The sequence below is a fragment of the Diadema antillarum genome, unplaced genomic scaffold (assembly GCF_040938485.1).
Source record: "Diadema antillarum isolate AM-2024a unplaced genomic scaffold, OU_Dant_1.0 seq00000124_RagTag, whole genome shotgun sequence".
NCBI lineage: Eukaryota > Metazoa > Echinodermata > Echinoidea > Diadematoida > Diadematidae > Diadema > Diadema antillarum.
In genome coordinates, this window is record NW_027271204.1 from 422,566 (window position 1) to 440,977 (window position 18,412).

General features: G+C 39.6%; 1 protein-coding gene across 1 annotated transcript in view; it reads right to left on the reverse strand.

The window, feature by feature from the left end:
* LOC139727305 (high affinity cationic amino acid transporter 1-like) overlaps positions 1 to 10,283 on the reverse strand; it is a 37,540-nt gene extending 27,257 nt beyond the window's left edge. Inside the window, exons 1-2 of the mRNA XM_071638260.1 lie at positions 10,093 to 10,283; positions 5,427 to 6,038 (exon numbers count right to left, since the gene is read on the reverse strand). Of these exons, the coding sequence (XP_071494361.1) occupies positions 5,427 to 5,694 (268 nt within the window). The 5' untranslated portion in view covers positions 5,695 to 6,038; positions 10,093 to 10,283. The remainder of the gene's footprint in view (positions 1 to 5,426; positions 6,039 to 10,092) is intronic.
* Between the last annotated feature and the right edge of the window lie 8,129 nt (positions 10,284 to 18,412).

Genomic DNA, 18,412 nt, shown 5'->3' on the forward strand with positions numbered 1-18,412 from the left:
TTAGAATGAGGACTGTAACCTTCTATTCATTGTTCATACGATTCTCGCACACAATACACGCTGTCACTGATCTTAGCTTTTTTTTTTTGTTCCTAAACCTTTTATTCAGAAAGGTTTTCCTCCTATTCCGACGAATTTTCTTTCTCTTTTTCTGAAAAGGATTCGCGTCTGCCGAACCAAAGCCTTGAAGAAAAGTGTTTCTTGTATGGCATAAGTATGTGTATAAGACATCATTTGACATTATGGTTTGCCTAGAGGCCGTGTCAACACCTTTCCGGGCAAGCTAGTCGAGCTTGTTGCGAGGAGGGATTTTCCAGCACGTAGGAGAATTTTCCCGGGCGGACAAGAATATTTGCGAGTTTCGCACTTGTTTTTTACGTACTACATGCGTCGTACTTATCTTCTACTTAAATAATTGCTTGTATTCCGTGTGACCTACCTGAGAGCTTTGAAACCGATCCGTTTTCTTTTACGAGCGATTTACAGGTACTGAGAGGTGCTGCCGGTAAAGGCCGTGTCACACCATAACGCGGGTTTGTGGCGAGGAGGTAGTTTCCAGCACGTAGAAGATTTTCAGCGGGCGAACAAGAATGTTTGCAATTTTCATTCATGCCTTGTCATACCGTACGGGGGGACTTCTGCGGCTTGACTTGCGGTGAAACAACTCCAAGGAGCTCTCCGCAGTTGGTCCGCACCTGACAGTATCTAGCGCGTACATCGTAGTTGCCCGGAGGTGCTCACGCAAGTCCGATTTAACCGCAGCCAAGTTTTGAGCATGACCAAAACTTTTTCCGGGTGAGTCGCGGGAATGCCCGTAGAGGTCCACGCAAAACGCCAGTAGGAGACCCTTAGCGGCAAGTACTTCCCAGGCAATTCCCACGCAGGTACTTCGCAGTCCCGTATGCAGCCAAGATAATGAAATTCTGTGAGATTTCAGCCATTCCATTAGAGGAATTCCTTCACTAAGTTGTCAGCCCCCACGCGACTGGTACAAAGGTCACACAGTATACTCGCAAGTATAACGCGTCCAGCAAGTAAGACTCATGCGCTGACTCGCACAAATCCGTTTCCGTAAAAAAAAAATTATGCGTGCACACCTCCGGGCGACTACTTTGGAGATACATGCTAGGTACTGTCATGTGCGGATATCTACGGGGACCTCCGGGTAGTCAAAATTGTTCTTTGCAAGTCGCACGCAAGGCTGGTGTGACACGGCCTTAAGGGTCTCCTACTGGTGTTCTGCGTGTACCTCTGAGAGCGAACCTCTACGACTTTAATACTCGGAACAAGATTTGAGCATGCTCAAGGCCTTGTCATACCGTATCTGGGGAAGTTTTGCGGCTTGACTTGCGGGGAAACAAATGTGCAACCCGGAGCTCTACGCAGTTGGTCCTCACCTGACAGTACCTAGCGCGTATCTCGCCTGTAGTTGCCCGGAGATGGGCACGCTAGTCCCATTTAACTGCAGCCAAGTCTGAAGCATGACCAAAACTTTTTCCGGGTGAGTCGCGGGGATGCCCCGAGAAGTCCACGCAGAACGCCAGTAGGAGGCCCTTAGCGGCAGCACCTCGCAGGCAACTCCCACGCAGGTACTTCGCAGTCCCTGTATGCAGCCAAGATAATGGCATTCTGTGGAACTTTTGCCATTCCTTCAGAGGAATTCCTTCACTGAGTTGGCAGCACCCATGCGACTGGTACACAGGTCACACAGTATACCCGCAAGTAGAACATAGATCGCGTCCAGCAAGTAAGACACATGACTCGCCCAAATCCTTGTCCGCCCTAAGAAATTGTCCGGTATGCTGAAAAATCCCCACAAACAACAAGCCCGCGTAGCATGCCCGGAAATGTGTGACAGGGCCTAAACATGGTTGAGGGTAAAAAGATTTGCGTGCGCACCTCCGTTCGACTACGAGAGAGATACCTGCTAGGTACCGTCATGTGCCGGTCATCTGCGGGGACGTCCGGGTAGTAAAAATTGTTCTTCACAAGTCGCACGCAAGGCTTACCGGAAATGTGTGACACGGCCTTAACGGGCCGCAGGTGGTTTGGAAGTTGTTCGTATACAATGTGTACGCAAGGCACGACGATAATTTTTTTTTGTTCCCTCCGGTGGCCCGTTCGGCTGACTAAAATATTCAAATTTGAAGTTTTGGTGGATTGGAAGAGAAACCTAAGGATAAATAAAAGGAAATACATGTATAAAAATCCATTTTAAATTTTAGCCGCCCGATCGGGCCACCAAGAGATAACCTTCTGGAAATTTGGTGGCCCGACCATTTTAAGAGCCCCGCGCAGGACACCTGATCACAGCTAGTGTTTGGTCCTGATCATAAACGATGATATATTGATGAATATTTACATAATAATTAAGTCTAGATTCCTCAGTGGGCGTTCTCCGGCGAAGAATCCCCCCGTGTTTACATTCCACACAGATTCCATACCCACGGGTTGAACGTCGAGTGCCCAGTTTTAACAGACATTGCTCGAAAACCTCCGGCAAGTGTCCGGGGAGGATACGCTCTCCTCGGCCAATTACACGACAGATAGATGTGCTGACACCGTCGTCATTGCACAATTGCAGTTGCATGAGTTTGCGTACTAATGTGCACGTTTGCACTGATACATGACATGTTTGCCGTGTTAAGGGAAATTACCCCTTGGACAATTACCCCAGGCCCTTCCTCTGACCCTAACCCTAACCCTACGGTTTACCCATACGGTTTGAACTAATACCTACACACATGACACAGAGGCGTTTGAATTATAGTCTTTCTTTTCCCTTAAAATATGTTTACCGTGCAAACGCACTTCCTTTAAAGTTGCTTCAAGAAAGAAATAAAAAAGTATAAATCAATGAATCAGCCACATCTTTTCAAATCAGAACATGCCTGTTACGATACAATTCAACCTATAAACAGAACTCGCTGAGTGTGACGACTGTATTAACACATAACTGTACGCGCTGCACAGACGTTTACAAGGCTGGAGTTCAGTGTTGGTCACCGGATAATAGCACTGGTCTCATGACGCCTCCGGGGAAGATTCACCCAACGAGCGTCTTGACAGACAACTTCGCGGGGTAGCCTCGGGCGAACCGCCGGAGGCTACCCCATGTCTACCCTGGTCGATCGCAGGGTAAGGTTTCTCTGGAGGCTCTCAGTGGGCTCTCCGGAGGTTGTCCACTGTGTTGCGTCTTAAAACAGGCACAATCTTTTCCAGGGTAACTATCTTCGACGGAGGGAACCCCGAGACTACCGTAAGTTTAGTGGCCTGTTAAGATGGGGATTTATTTATCCAGAGTAGCCTTTTCAGTGTTGCCACTGCTCTACCAGAGGGCCAGGTACCCGTTTACATCTGGGTCAAGAGGGACATGGTGGGTTAAAAACATATTGACAAGGACGTATAAGTACTGGGCGGGAGTTGAGCTCGGGTCCTTTGGTTTGAAGTTGGAATCGTATCCACTATTCCACAGCACCCCCTATCACTACATACATATTCAAACAACAATTGCCACCGTGACATTGAATTGCAACGTTCCCTAGAGGCGGGGGGGGGGGGGGAGGGGCGTGCATTATATCATGTGGGAATGGGCTTAGTTTCGGGGGAGTTCAGTGTACTATTTTGCAACTTCTGCCTTTACAGAAAGGCTAAATTCTTAAAGTAAATAAGTGTACGAGTCCTAACATTACGTCCTTGTTTGGTGTTTGTTAATGTTTCAGTGCATGAGTACAATGCCGCAGAAGTTACTATTTGCCATGAAAATACAGCTGTCGATTCAAAAGTTATGTGTGGAACGTGAGTATGGAGGTCAGAGCAGACAGTATGTATACAACACATCCAAAGCGCCAAGCTGCGTGTGCGCAAGGGCATTTAGGGATTCTGGTCTACTAGTGTATGTGAAGCACCCCGAGTCTGATCATATCAAAGTTGACTATTAAACACTGTCCGCGCGAAGATAATAATAATATATTGATGACACGTCGGGTGTTAGTCCCTTATTGACTGTACTAATGCGATATAAGGCATTGTAAGGGCTGGCATTTCCTTGGCGAGTATTTGTGTATGAGCGTGCGTTGTGCGTGTGTGTTTAGTTAAATCGCAAAAGTTCACGTTCGCTTTTAAAGGGATGATATAGTATATGTGGAAATGAGAATTGGGCTTGTATCTTTTCTGTAGTTGCGAGAAACCAAGAAATAACTTGTGAAATAGTACAGACCATTCTAAGAGGAATTTAAAGTTCATTTGATGAAAATTAGTTTTGGCTGGGCTGAGACATCTAAAAACACAGTAAAACAAAGTGATTGCCAACAGATGGGTCCCACCTGTTATTATGATAGCTCTGTTTTGGATATTTCGGCCATTTCAAACAAAATTTTCATCAAATAAACATTGAATTCCTCATGAAATAACATGTCTATCACATTTCATTACAAGTTTTCATTATCTCATCAAAAATGTTAAGAAACCTGAAGTTAGGTCTCGACAAATACTATGTACATTAATCCCTTTAAGCATCTCTGATTGTGCATCATGGATAGTAGTAGTTCTGATCGCTAAGTTCTAATTGAAATTCCACTCCAATGTCAATTTGATGATCGTAATAAAGTTAAATTAAGCCGAAGGTTAGAAGTTTCTTGGAATGGCACGTTATAGGGGCTATGGGATTAAAAAGTTGCACAAATTGCATGTTTCGCATGTTTCAGCGAAACCTTAGCAGTCTATATCAAACAAACGAAGGGAAGAATGGATATGACAGTTGTCGTCACATAAGGTTCTCAGAAACAAAACGTTATATTTTTTTTTTCGGAGGCGATAATCAACCGACTACTGTATGCGGACTGTAATTCATAATTATACATACATCTCCATACATACAAATCGGCAAAAAAAAAAGAAAAGAATTTGTAATAATTTGCCATGTTGATTGAATCGTTTAAAAAAACAACAAACCAAAGTTTCATTTGTGTACAGGTCAATTGGGCATTTTTTTTTTGCGGCAATGACGTCATTACCATATTCTTACCAATTTTGTCAAGTGAAAGTATGTAAAGCTTTCATAGTCTACAATTTTCTCTCACTAGGTGTTTTCACATCAGCCCGATAAAAATCCAAGCTCGAGATATTTTTCGCGATCCCAAATTAGCGCGCTATTTCATTTCCTATTCACATCAGCCCGAACATTATCAAATAGCGCGCTAGTTCGCATTAATTATCCTGCTATTTCGAAAATTTCCCGAGTTGGACTCGAGAAATTTTCTCGATCAATTAGCGCGCTAATTTGTGTTCACATTATCAAATAGCGCGCTATTTCGTGATCGGGTTAATTTCCCAAGTCAGAAAATAGCGCGCTATTTCGAAACATCGGGCTGATGTGAAAACGCCTACTGTGCTTCCTTGCGTGCCGTCTAAGGGATGGCACTCACCTGAGAGTAAGGATACCACAGCTGCCACGAGAAAGGACAGCACGATGGCTGGTCCGGCAACCTCGCGGGCTACTTGCCCCGCCAGCACGTAGATACCAGCCCCCAGCGTGCTGCCGACTCCAATGGCGGTGAGATCGAGCAGGCCCAGGCATCTCTTCAGCTCGCTTTGGGTCAGGTCCTCGTGGCGGAGCGTCTTGGTGCGGGTCAGCCGCTCCAGGCAGCCCCCGAAGAAGGTCCGCACACTGTCCGCTCGAATACCAGTCCCCATCGTCGCAACCTTTTCCGCTTGTCAATTATAGTCAACACAACCGCGATCAAGGGAGACCATGCACGCACACAATTGAAGCAAGCCACCTTCCACCACAGAGAAACCAAATGTCTGTTGGGAACGCCTGAATCAAAGCGGTGCTCGTTCAGATAATGTGCGAATTATAGGTTCCTACGTCCTGCAAATGAATGGCACATTTCTTATCCAAATAAAGAACGCTGCTGAGTGTTAACGTGAGGTCTCGGCCGCCATGAGGTGAAAATCAAACGAATTGGACGCCGTTATTTGACGGTCACAAACAACGGCGTTCATTCATTAACGGCGATCCACGTGTCTGCGTTGACCTGCATTTGATAAAAACATGGGGAAAGACAGTCAGGTAAATGCAGGTTATGTTTGTGACGTCTTGATTTCGTTATTTCTGTAATCCATAGAACACGCATAACATATCTTACAGCTTGACATTATTTTTTACCCAGTTTGAGAGAGGATTGCCCGGATGTCGAGAAAGGTAAGTCAGGCATTAAATACGAAATTGCTCCGGGGAGAGTGTCATATCAATAGTATGTGTATACGTTGTCTTATGCAAGAAATCGACGAAAGTGAGAAAAATTAATGTACGTTCCATTGTCAGCTGAGTATCAAAGAGAGAGAATCACGTTTCAAAATGCGTTTGGAACGGTGTTTGCAAACGTCGTTTGAAACGCGATTCTCGGGGAGCCGCGTTTATCTAACCATCATATTACAATCGCGATTCGAGTGGTGTCACTGCGCAGCTGCTTTGCGCCATTTGACCCGGGAAGTAAAGGTCAACTGCATACCACCAAACATGACTCCTCAGTCACACACAAATAACGGGTAGAGAGCACAACCGGAAACAGCTGCGATTTGACCTTGAGATATAAACGCGTTTCAAACCGGCATTACGTACTCACAGAACTGCGATCGTGGTCTCAAACATCAAACGTGTTTCAAAACGCCACTTGAAAGGCGTTTCAAAACGGCGTTTCTAAACGCGTTTAAAAACACGGTTGCGTTTATCTAACCCCTGAAAATGCCTCAAACGCGTTTAGGATCGTGATTCTGCCTCAGAAAGTTTTTAGATAAACGCAGCCTATAAGACAACAACACATGCAGGATGTACAATTTAACGGTTACAGTTAACTTTTCCGAAGATTCGTTATTCCGAAGGTTTGTTAATCCGAAAATGAAATCATTTTCGTTTTCCGAAAGTTCGTAATTCTGAAAATGACGAATACAGACTGTAAGGCCCATGGACACTTCAATCATGGACCTACTACACATGGACGTTCATCGTTCGTGAATTAATTCATGCACCTGGTTCTGTCAAAAGTAGCACAAAAGCATTGTAAGCATGCTTTCCTGCTTTGATCTAATATCACCGCCGACAGCCAGCCTGGATAAAATCAAGATGACGCTTTGAGAACTATAAAAAGTACATGCGCAGAAGATAGTATTTCTTTTAAATCAAGAAAAATTCACGTGCAGTTGTAGTGTACATTGGGACATTGTCGCTTAAGTAATTTCATTTGCGAAATGCGCATACTTTACAAGAGAAAACAATTATTTTGGCAGGTTGGATGCGATTTGTAATCTATTTTTCACATTTTTCGCACATTGTTCCAGAGTAAACATGGACAGTAACCGGAGATGACAATATGACTGTCCCATCATTAAGCCATGTTACATGATTGTCCACAAGACTCTACTTCAGTAATTTTCAATTTTGTAACAGGAAAACTGTCATATTTTTGGGTTTACTGGTCCCTTTCATCTGTGTTTATGCAAAGGCAGTTGAGTCTGAAAAGGCACCTCAGCAAAATAGGACTGCAACGAGAGAATGGTTCTTTTGTCAGGGACAATGCACGATTGCACAATCGTCATTATCCAAGCACCTGAATGTACTCATTAAGATGCACAATAGTCAGGTGGCGGCGGTAATGATTGGATCAAAGAAAGACATTCGTTACTAGTCCATGTGTAGTAGGTCCATGCTTCAATTAATGTTCGGATTAACAACCCCCTCCCCACCTTTTTTTTCCCCATTTTCAGATGAGTAAACGTATATGTGTAGACTATAATAGGAAGTTGTGTGTTTCTGTTTAACAAACTTTCTGCGGAACGAACTTTATTTTATTTTCGGAATAACGAACCATAGGAATAACGAACCTTATTTCAATGTCGGGAATGACGAACTTTCGAAATATTTTCATAGACATTCGAATTAATGAACCTCTTCTTTTCAATCTCGGATTGAATAGTAAACGAACATCTATACGTATACTGAATTTGGTAATTCAGAATAACGAACCTTAGAACATTTTCACACGAGCGAACCTTGAGAATAAGGAATATTATCCTGATTTAACGACTGACCGTTTGCCAACTAACACAAAATGTAGGTTGTTGGAGAAAAGCTATCAGGAAGTAACTAACCTACTGTAATACATTGCTATCCTCCATTGCCATAGGAATGATGTCATTCAGTAATATGGCACCTCTGAATTTCTTTGAATAATTTATAAAACAATGACAACGAATAGAGTGCCAAAGTGTGATGTCATAGCCATTCATCGCCATGGAAACTGGTTCTTTAAATAACCTCAACTGGCCCCGGTCTGTGAGTACTATTTTTACTTGTCATGCTCGCACCTGGTTTCGACTCATGCGATGTCGAAAGATTGTGACATCATCACTTTGGTGCTCTACAGAAAGTATCATGATCCCAAGATAGAGTACCAAACCACAATATGCGGGGTGTTTTTTTTTTACACTGTAAAAACATCGGTGTTAGATTTAACACCATGGGTGTTAAATTTAACACCGATCAAGTGTTAATAGAGGACCACACCCACAGGTGTAGAAAATGCACTGTGATGGTGTTGAAAAGTGTTCACCTGACACTTCGTGGTGTTAATTTGACACTGTACCTGGTGATCCTGGTGATATTTTGACACTGCACTGGTGTTAATTCAAAAATGACACCACATGGTGTTGATTTGATATTTGTTGGTGTTAATATCAATGGTTTAACACCCGTCCAGCTTCAATAAGAGACCACACCAGCTGGTGTTACCGTGGTGTAAATTTATTTTCACATTTTTTCAAAAATCTAGTATTCTAATGTAAAATTCTTGATCGTCTTGTTTAAATTAAAGATCAACAAGAAGTGCAGTTACTAAGAAACTCTTCAAAAAACAGTTTTATATTTGGAAATGACACCCGATGTTAATTTAACACCATAAATGAGCACCGAAAATTTAACACCAGCTCGGTGTCCACTATTCAACACCGGACTTTTTGCAGTGTAGGGACTTAACGAATTTAAAGTCGGTATCTCGACATCAGTCCACGCAGTGCTATACAGATCGCATCCCATCTGGTATTACTCATTGCAGTTGGACTGATTTGAACTGTCCTTGTAAACAAATACCATATTTCGGCCGCTCTCCAACAATGAGACCATATGGCTTACAAGACAAAAAGTAAAACGATATGTAAGGAGAAAACAATTGTCATTGGTAAGTCCATGAGTGGCAAATATTAACAGACTTACCGTGTGGATGTATTGTAGGATTGTTTTACAACATACAGGCAATGACACATACTGTAAAAGTGCATGTAAACAAGGCTAATTACGACTGTATAAAATAATTTCTGTAATGTATTATACGCTAAACGACGTAACATACAATTCTAATTGACTGACACATCAAACTAGGTGGATCCTCCAGGAGACAGAACTATAGGCCGAACATAATGATCATCAGATGATTCATAAAGTCATTAAGTGATTACAAATGACAAGTACAGCATTTTCAAATGACTTATCTAAGATGTACTCCACACTTTGTGTCTGATAAGCGACTAAACGCGTTTAGAAACGCAATTCTGTAGTTTCGCAGGAACGCAGCTTGAGTCTTACGTGGCTCCCTTGGTTTCTCGACATCGATTCAACTAAAACGTGTTTCAGCAGTTGGTTGCCCCCGCAGATATTTCGTCACACTCAATCTCATGTTCGCAAGGTCAACTGTAAAAAAAAAAAAAAAAAAAATCACGCTTTAGATGAGTTGGACAATCCTCCACCGTGCGTAATGAAATTGAAATGTTTGAGGCAATGTACTTTGATGGCGAAGTGATGAATCGAGTTAACAATATTCTCTTAACTTTTTTTTTGTCTGATAGCTAAGGGTGAAGTAAAAAAAAAGTGACCCTGAATATGTCACTCTCTTCTTTTCAAGTGCAAGTAAGTGAAATAAATATACGTCATAATAAACAGTGCATCTTAATGATAATAACAACAACGGCAGCAGGATTTTGTTTTTCTTTGAAATACGTCGGTATGAAACACACTTTAAAAGGGGAGTTGACACTTACCACTGATCGTTAACTGTCAATATTTATCCTTGCCTTTATGATGCGGCTGGCATCACGATCTACAGCAGACTTGAACCGAGTTTGAAGTGTAACAGCTGTTAGCAGCGGCGCGGAAAAATCGCATTCAAATCTGCAGTCGTGGTGGATAGCACCCAATCTTCTGCAAGGCAGAACAAAATGTCCCGATGAAACATTATCCAGGATCGATTAAATCCATCAAAATAACGCGTACACACGCAAATTCGTCACTGTGACATTGAACTGCAGACATACGAGATGTAGGTGAGGCATGACTGCCATTCCACAGCATGCAAATTTGAATAAATGAGACAGCGGCGATATGTAGCGCACAATATGGTTCATAAAAATCGACGTTTGCTGACACACACGGATACGCACAGGACGCAGTACACTCGTACACACAACCCAGTGATGGGTTAACTCTCCAGTTACCATACAGTACTAGTATGCTGGGGACTCTTCAGGCTCTCAGTACGTGTTGTCACACACACAGTACGCAAATGCACTGTGCGGAGTGCATGCTTGAAAGATTATCCTCAGCAGACGATGAATCCGTGCACGCTCCGAATGGCGCACAGTGACAACCACTCTCTTCCTACCTCGCGCCACCTGTGTGAGTGAGCGTAGTATGCTAATGAAGACAAATGCAAGAAAGTCGCTAAGGAGTGACTCCAATCTCACGGGCGACACTCAGTGACTTCACACGCGTTGTTGCCCCGCTATACCGTGCACGTAACTCCTACTTTATGTTATTAGATGGTGTGTGTATCTTTGCGTGAATGGGTTTACTCACAATATGTTCATTTGCGTGGAACAGAGCACGAAAGAGTATACAATGGTGTTTTTTTTTATTCTGTCATGCTTGTTTAGTACAGAATACAATAAGAGGAAAATTCGAAGGCACAAAATTGAAGAACAGAAAAACATATTTGTTTGTTAAAGCGTGTGTGTGTTTGTGTGTACATGTGTTCAGTGTGTTATTTTGTGTGGAAGTATCGATACAATGTTACTGATTTCTGCATTTTTACCGTTTTTCCAGTCTAAACACTCGCTTGCTTCAATCTGTGAAAACTTGGAAGATAAACATCATTGCAATAGCAAAATAAGAACCAAGTAAACAACAAAACGAATAAGAAAAAGTGTAAATGCATCTAAATGAATCTAGGTTTCAGGTAATGACGAAAACGATTTCCGCTGTCACCCAAATGCATTATTCTCAGGCCCACTTTATGGAAAATCTACGCATCCAATGATTTATAGGTTTATTTGTAATGAAAAACCGAACATTTGTCTTTAGATTGCGCCCTATAGTTATTTCCTGTTCACAGCCTACAACAGTCATCCCGAAGCTTTGTACATTATATTACAAACTGAATACGGACATGATAATCTAGTTACACGTCAATGTGTTTTGATATGTATAATCTTAGATGTAAGTAATTAATATCTCTTATGTCATCACTGCCCACCCTATTTTTTTTCAGTACATGTTTAAACAAAATTTGGAAGTTGTTGGAGAAGTATAATGATTTTTGTATATTTGATATATTTTAGTCTATAAATTTGTGTATAAATATTATGATTGTGACATGAAGATTATGTTTAATTTTCATTGCAGCTCTTTCAATGTGAATGTACAGGTGTAGAGAGAGAGAGTAATTGTCCAAGTGTTTGTGTGATAAATGAAACTGAAACCAAATTCATGCTGTATTCACCAACAGTTTATTTCGGCACACACATTTTCGAGCGATGGGTATCGCTCTTTCTCAAATGTTCTTGATACTCTTGACGAGTATAAAAAATATTACGAATATCAAGAATAATGATACTTTTTATTTAATGGTAATAACAAGAGCACTCCGAGTTAGCAGACCTCGCCGCCAAGCCATAATCAACACTTTATATGCCAGTGAGTCAAATGTATACAAATTCTGCATTACACCCTTTTTAGCAATAAATGGTTGTAATCGAAGGTGAAACTACCAAATATGTAATATACATCGAGTCACGTTATGTCCAGAAATATAGACAAAAAAAAAATATTCGTTTATTTTTGGTTTGTTTTGATTTGTGTGTGTGTGTGTTGTTTTTTTTTTATTACATTCCTTCCTATGTTACGTACGTTGCATTGATAAGACAACTTGCAGGAGCAGCTTCATTCAAATGAATTTACTGTTCTCCTTCAAAAGGGCCCTACGCGTCTGAAGTAATAATATATGAACCTTCATACCTCTTAAGAAGTATGATTTTTGCAATGCAATCAATGTAGTTACGAAAACACACTTGCCTGTTTTCAAGAAAAGTTAAATGATAATTCATCTACACACCTAAGGCATCGTTTTGTTTTCATGACCAAGCATTTCGTTAAAAAAAAAAAATAACACTCAAAACAAGAATACGTTATTTGACCATTTGGACGATTTGTTAACTTTGCAGAAAGATGTCAAATTAGGATTAACTAAACCACATGATTTTAACAAATACATTAAAGCAAAAGGTGAAGACCTCATGATGACGAAAAATGCGTGTTCACACCTTTGAAACTCCGATCTGACCAACTCCATGGCATCCCGACGCAGGCCAAACGATATTTCCGTATCAAGATCTTATCTGGCATACGCAAAAGAGTACGGTCAACTCTATGTTAACCTGTTCGCCATTCACCCAAATAAGAAATGGTCAGTTCTGCAGTGTACATACCTGCTTGAAATAAGCAGACTCGAAGAACATCCGAATTCGGCTCAGGTGTCTCGAACGCAGAGGGCGTCCCGCCATGCACTGATCCAGAGCCTTGTAATGGAAGGCTCTGCACTGATCCACATAATAGAGTAATCCATACACAAAGTACTGAATGTACGCCGTGACTCTTAATACTATACGCGGTATAAACGAAAGGTCAGGGGATATTATGTTGTCAATTGAACGCATTGTGAAATCAAACGCTGTAACTAGAGGGAACAATCTTTACAGCAGAAAAAAAAAATGTCGATGGAACTATTATTGTTATACTATTCGTGTAAAACGGTTTATATCTAAACAAATCGTAGAAAGCAAACCAGTTTTTATCAATAATATTTTCCTTTTTTAAATTGAGTTAGATATGCAGGGGCCCGTTTCAATTGTTTTATAAATATTGATCTTAAGATTGAACTAAAGACTTATAAAATTTAAAAAAAAAGTTGTGTTTGATCTGCTAAACAATAATTTTGCTTCAAATCAGGGGTAAGTATCTTTACGAAACGAATTTGGAATCAAAATAATGTTATGCTCGATTCAATGAGTTTGGGCTTGATTAAGCGAGCGTAAGATCAATCATAACTCTGTATGAAACGGGCCCCAAATGTATCACATACGAATTACAGGTAAAAACAGCGAAAATTGCCATGCTACAGATGGCAGCCAAATATGTAAGTGCGAAGAGTGAGTAGAACTGTTCAGTTTGCTTTATATCAAGGACACCTGTAATATTCAACACGTACAATGCTAATTGATCCATGAGGAATTAAGGGTCAGAGTATTTATCTACCACTTTTGGATGAAAACCTGATTCTCGTAAGGTCATTGGCGAAGCCGTCAAAGTAAATTAATCACATTTTGCCCCAACTGTGGGATATTTCTCATGATCAGTCGAAATGAAGAGTTTGTTCGCAAAAAACCGCTAAGTCCATTTTTGAAGATTTTGAAGTACCTTCTCGGCCATAAAGTACAAAATAATACTTTTTAAATGACATATTGGTCCCTACATATAAAGGATACATTTTTGAAGTTATGGTCAAAAGAAGCAAATATTTTTTTTTTGTTCTCTTGATTTTTCCTGACCTTTAATCGCAAAAATCTTCATTTGGCAAATGTGGACTTATCGGTTCAAGTTCATATTTATTCGTTTTTTCCACAATATATAACACAAACATAAATCCCACTTTCTTAAGTGACAAAATCAATGCATACAATTGTACAGAGAAAACAATAATAATAGCACAAAAAAAAACTAACAGTAGCGATACATTGCAATAGTTGCTAAGATAACGAAAGTGAAATAGTTTTCAATATATGCACTGTGTGAAAAAAAAAAACCGGAGGGACCCACTAAAAAGACAGAGCTTGTAGAGTGTGGGCCCCTCTTTTATTAGAAGTCCGATGTAAAAATTGAATTGAAAACAGCAAAAAATCCGCACAAAAAGTTCGTCACAAAAAAAAAGTTTGGCAGCCCACTAAGAGACAGACGAACAAACAGTTATACATAAAACAACTACAAACAGAGTAATGAACATGCAACAGGACTGGGACAGCAACAAGACTACTTGTAGGAGGAAAAACAAGAAAACAAAACTGACTTGACGACACAAGAGGAAACAAGACTATAGCGTGATAAAGAGGTAACAAAAATAGACAGGAATATGCAACACAGATGACAATCCTCGGAGGTTTGAGGAAGAAAGAGAAGAAGAAAAAAGAATATAGAACAAACCCTGCAACTGCGAAGTATACACTGTAAAAACATCGGTGTTAGATTTAACACCACGGGTGTTAAATCTAACACCGATCAAACTTCAATAAAGGACCACACCCACATGTGTTAAAAATGCACTGTGATGGTGTTGAAAAGTGTTCACCTGACACTTCGGGGTGTTAATTTGACACTGTACTGGTGTTAATTAAAAAATGACACCACATGGTGTTGATTTCATACTTGTTGGTGTTAATATCAATGGTTTAACACCCGTCCAGCTTCAATAAGAGACCACACCAGCTGGTGTTACTTTGGTGTAAATTTATTTTCACATTTTTTCAAAAATCTAGTATTTTAATGTAAAATTCTTGATCGTCTTGTTTAAATTAAAAATCAACAAGAAGTGCAGTTGCTAAGAAACTCTTCAAAAAACAGTTTAAAATTTGGAAATGACATCCGGAGGTGTTAATTTAACACCATAAATGAGCACCGAAAATTTAACACCAGCTCGGTGTTCACTATTTAACACCGGACTTTTTGCAGTGTAGGTTAAAGAAAATCTTATAATCAAGGCTTGAGCAATAGTTACAATAATAAAGAGAACGGCAATGCCGATATTGCGGATGAGTAACAAAGTAAGCCTATAAACTAATCTGATTCTGCGAGTCGTCATTATAAGATTGTAAAAGAAAAGACTTTAATCTCCTTTTAAATGAGTATATAGATGGAGCAGATTTTAAATCATGATTCAGGGAATTCCAATAATTTGGTCCAGTGTAAATAAGTGTATTCTTTGCTAAAATCGTTCGAAGAAGTGGTAAATGAAACTCGTTAGAACGTCGGATGGGGTAATTATGGAATGATTGATTTTTTTGAAACATAAAATCAAAGATAGGTGGGAGTAAATTGTTATCATACATATACATAAATTGACCTAAGTTAAATAAGAATAATTCGTTGATTTTCAATAGCTTATAACAGTCAAACAATGCATTTGTATGTGAACGTGTAGGAGAATTAGAAATGATACGGAGGGCTTTCTTTTGCAATAATAACACTATATTCAGCAGTGTCTGATGAGTATTGCCCCAAGCTAAAATTCCATAATTAAGGTAAGGGAGTATCAAAGAAGAGTATAACACGAGAGGGTCTTTTCAGGAATATAAAATTTCAGTCTATTCATAACACCTATATTGCGAGAAATAATTTTGTAGATATGATCTATATGTATTTTCCGAGAAAGTTTATTATCTACAAAAATACCAAGAAATTTAAAATATGACACACTTTCTAAATTACAATCATTCAGAACTATTTCTGAGTTCAAAGAATCAACAGTATTGCTGAAAAGCATATATTTTGTTTTTTGAACATTCAAAGATAACTTGTTAGCTCTGACCCAGTTGGTCACTTTTTTCAATTCCGTATTTACTTGTTGAACTAGAACATCGATATCTTTATGGGCAAGAAAAACACTGGTATCATCAGCAAAGTGTATAAAAGAAAGTAGCTCTGAAACAGAGGAAAAATCATTGATATAAATGATGAATAACAGCGGCCCTAAGAGACTGCCCTGTGGAACGCCACACTTAACATCTCTTATAACTGAATGATTATCTTTAATTGAAACAAACTGTTTTCTGTTAGCTAAATAACTCTTGAACCACTCCAAGGCCTTCCCACGTATTCATAGTGCGATAACTTATTGAGCAAAATGTTATGATTAATCGTATCGAAGGCCTTGGAGAAGTCCAAGAATATACTAATTAAATGAGAATGGTTGTCGGTTGCATTAACAACTTTATCAATAAAATGAAGAAGTGCATGGATGGTACTGTGTCTCTCTCGAAAACCAAACTGGCAATTTGTGAATATTTTGTGTACATTACAAAAATTAATAATTCTGATGTATATTTTTTTTTTTTAACTTTCGACAATGAAGATAATAAAGAGATTGGACGATAATTGCTAACATCCAGATTATTACCTTTCTTAGATATTGGAATTACTTTAGCCAATTTCATTTTATCAGGAAAAATGCCATTAGAAATTGACAGATTAAAAATGTGGGCCAAGGGATCTACAACTGAGGATATAACACCTTTAAGGATACAATTATCTATATCATCATAACCGGAACTTCGTTTGTTTGTTGAAGAGGATACAATGTCAATAATCTCATGTCTATTTGTTGGAGTTAAAAAAATAGAATTTGAGTTATTCTGGCCTAAAAATTCAGTGAAATTTATTCTGGCCTAAAAATTCAGTGACTTATCGGTTTTTGCGAGCAAACTCTTCAAATGGATTTACGCTGCTATCCCCGCCAAATCTAAGATTGCCTGCGTTTATCACATTATCATGTCTGGACTACAAACTTTTGTTGTTTTTTACCCTTTTCATAGCCTTTATTTAGACAAATCAAATGAAATTGTTACATTGTAATGACACAAAATATAACTATAATACAATAGTTAACGGAAGACAAAAGGTTGTATGCAAAGTAGTGTAAATAAAACATACATAAATTGTACCTATCTGACATGATTCATGAATGTACAATAAACACAAAACACACACACACACACAAAACACAAACACACACACACACACACACACACACACACACACACACACACACACACACACACAAAACCAAACTTACAAGCTCGACAGGATGAACAGCGCCATCTATGAACCAATTTAGCGCGTTTAGCTGTCTGACGGGCATGATATGCAGGAGTTATGTGTCATGATAGTCTCCAGATAATGGCCCACTGTCCGCGTTAATAAAATACATGCCAGACGCCACCAACGTTAAATCTGCGAAACGCACCCAGCTCCCCCCCCCCCCCCCACACCTCCATCAAAATCATTTTCAGCGTTTACTGAAGCAAAGAGCGTTAAAGAAAATGATGGTGGAATCCACGAAGTAGCGTGTAACATGCAATCGAGCAAAAAGGATGTGGGGGAAAAAAACACCAGAATGACGTTAGCTTTAAAGCTCATTCCTCACCCTCAACAGCCTATTTTATAGCCATATAAACATGATAACAATACCTCTTCATTTCGACAGTGAATTCCAACTTGATGATCTTTTGATCTCTCTCTTCCTCCCTCTCTCTTTTTCTCTCTCCTTCTCTCACTATTTCTTTTTTGTTACACACATACCTTAGTTTGCTCCTTCGGCCAGAATATTGTATGTCATGTTTTATCCGATTTCACATCAGTTCTGTTCCCATAAATGCATCGGTTGAGAGTGCCATCTTTTGTTGCTTTTTCTTGCTCAAAAAACTCCTACCCTTTTTTCAAGACACGCAGCCGTTTTATGCACTATGCACTTATTTTAAACATTCCTTTTTTAAAACCCAAACGATACAGTAGACCGCATACTTTGTTATTCACCCTTGGTTGTCTATTTGACCGACACCGGTCCGTGCATTATAGCATAAGTGAAGTAGTAATTATATTATGCATCCACATTGGGTGAAACGATTCCATGTACTTTGTAAAAAAAAAGGCTAAAATATCAACAATGTTACTAAACGTTACTGTTTTCATCGTGGCTAAACAGCTTAATTTTTGAACGTTCATATGTAGATAATTATGTGTATGTTAACAAAATAGGTGCCTTCTTGAAAAAGAATGAGTATTCCATGTTCTACGATTTCTGATTTGGTGACACGACTTTTGATCCTTTGACAACATTGATCCTGTCTTATTTTCTCGTTTCGTTTTATTTCTTTTCAAAAACATATGATTACAACAATTGAAAACGCATGCTAATGATACAACAATGCATCGAAAAATCAATAATAAACACTGATACAATTTGTCAATTTCAAGACAAAT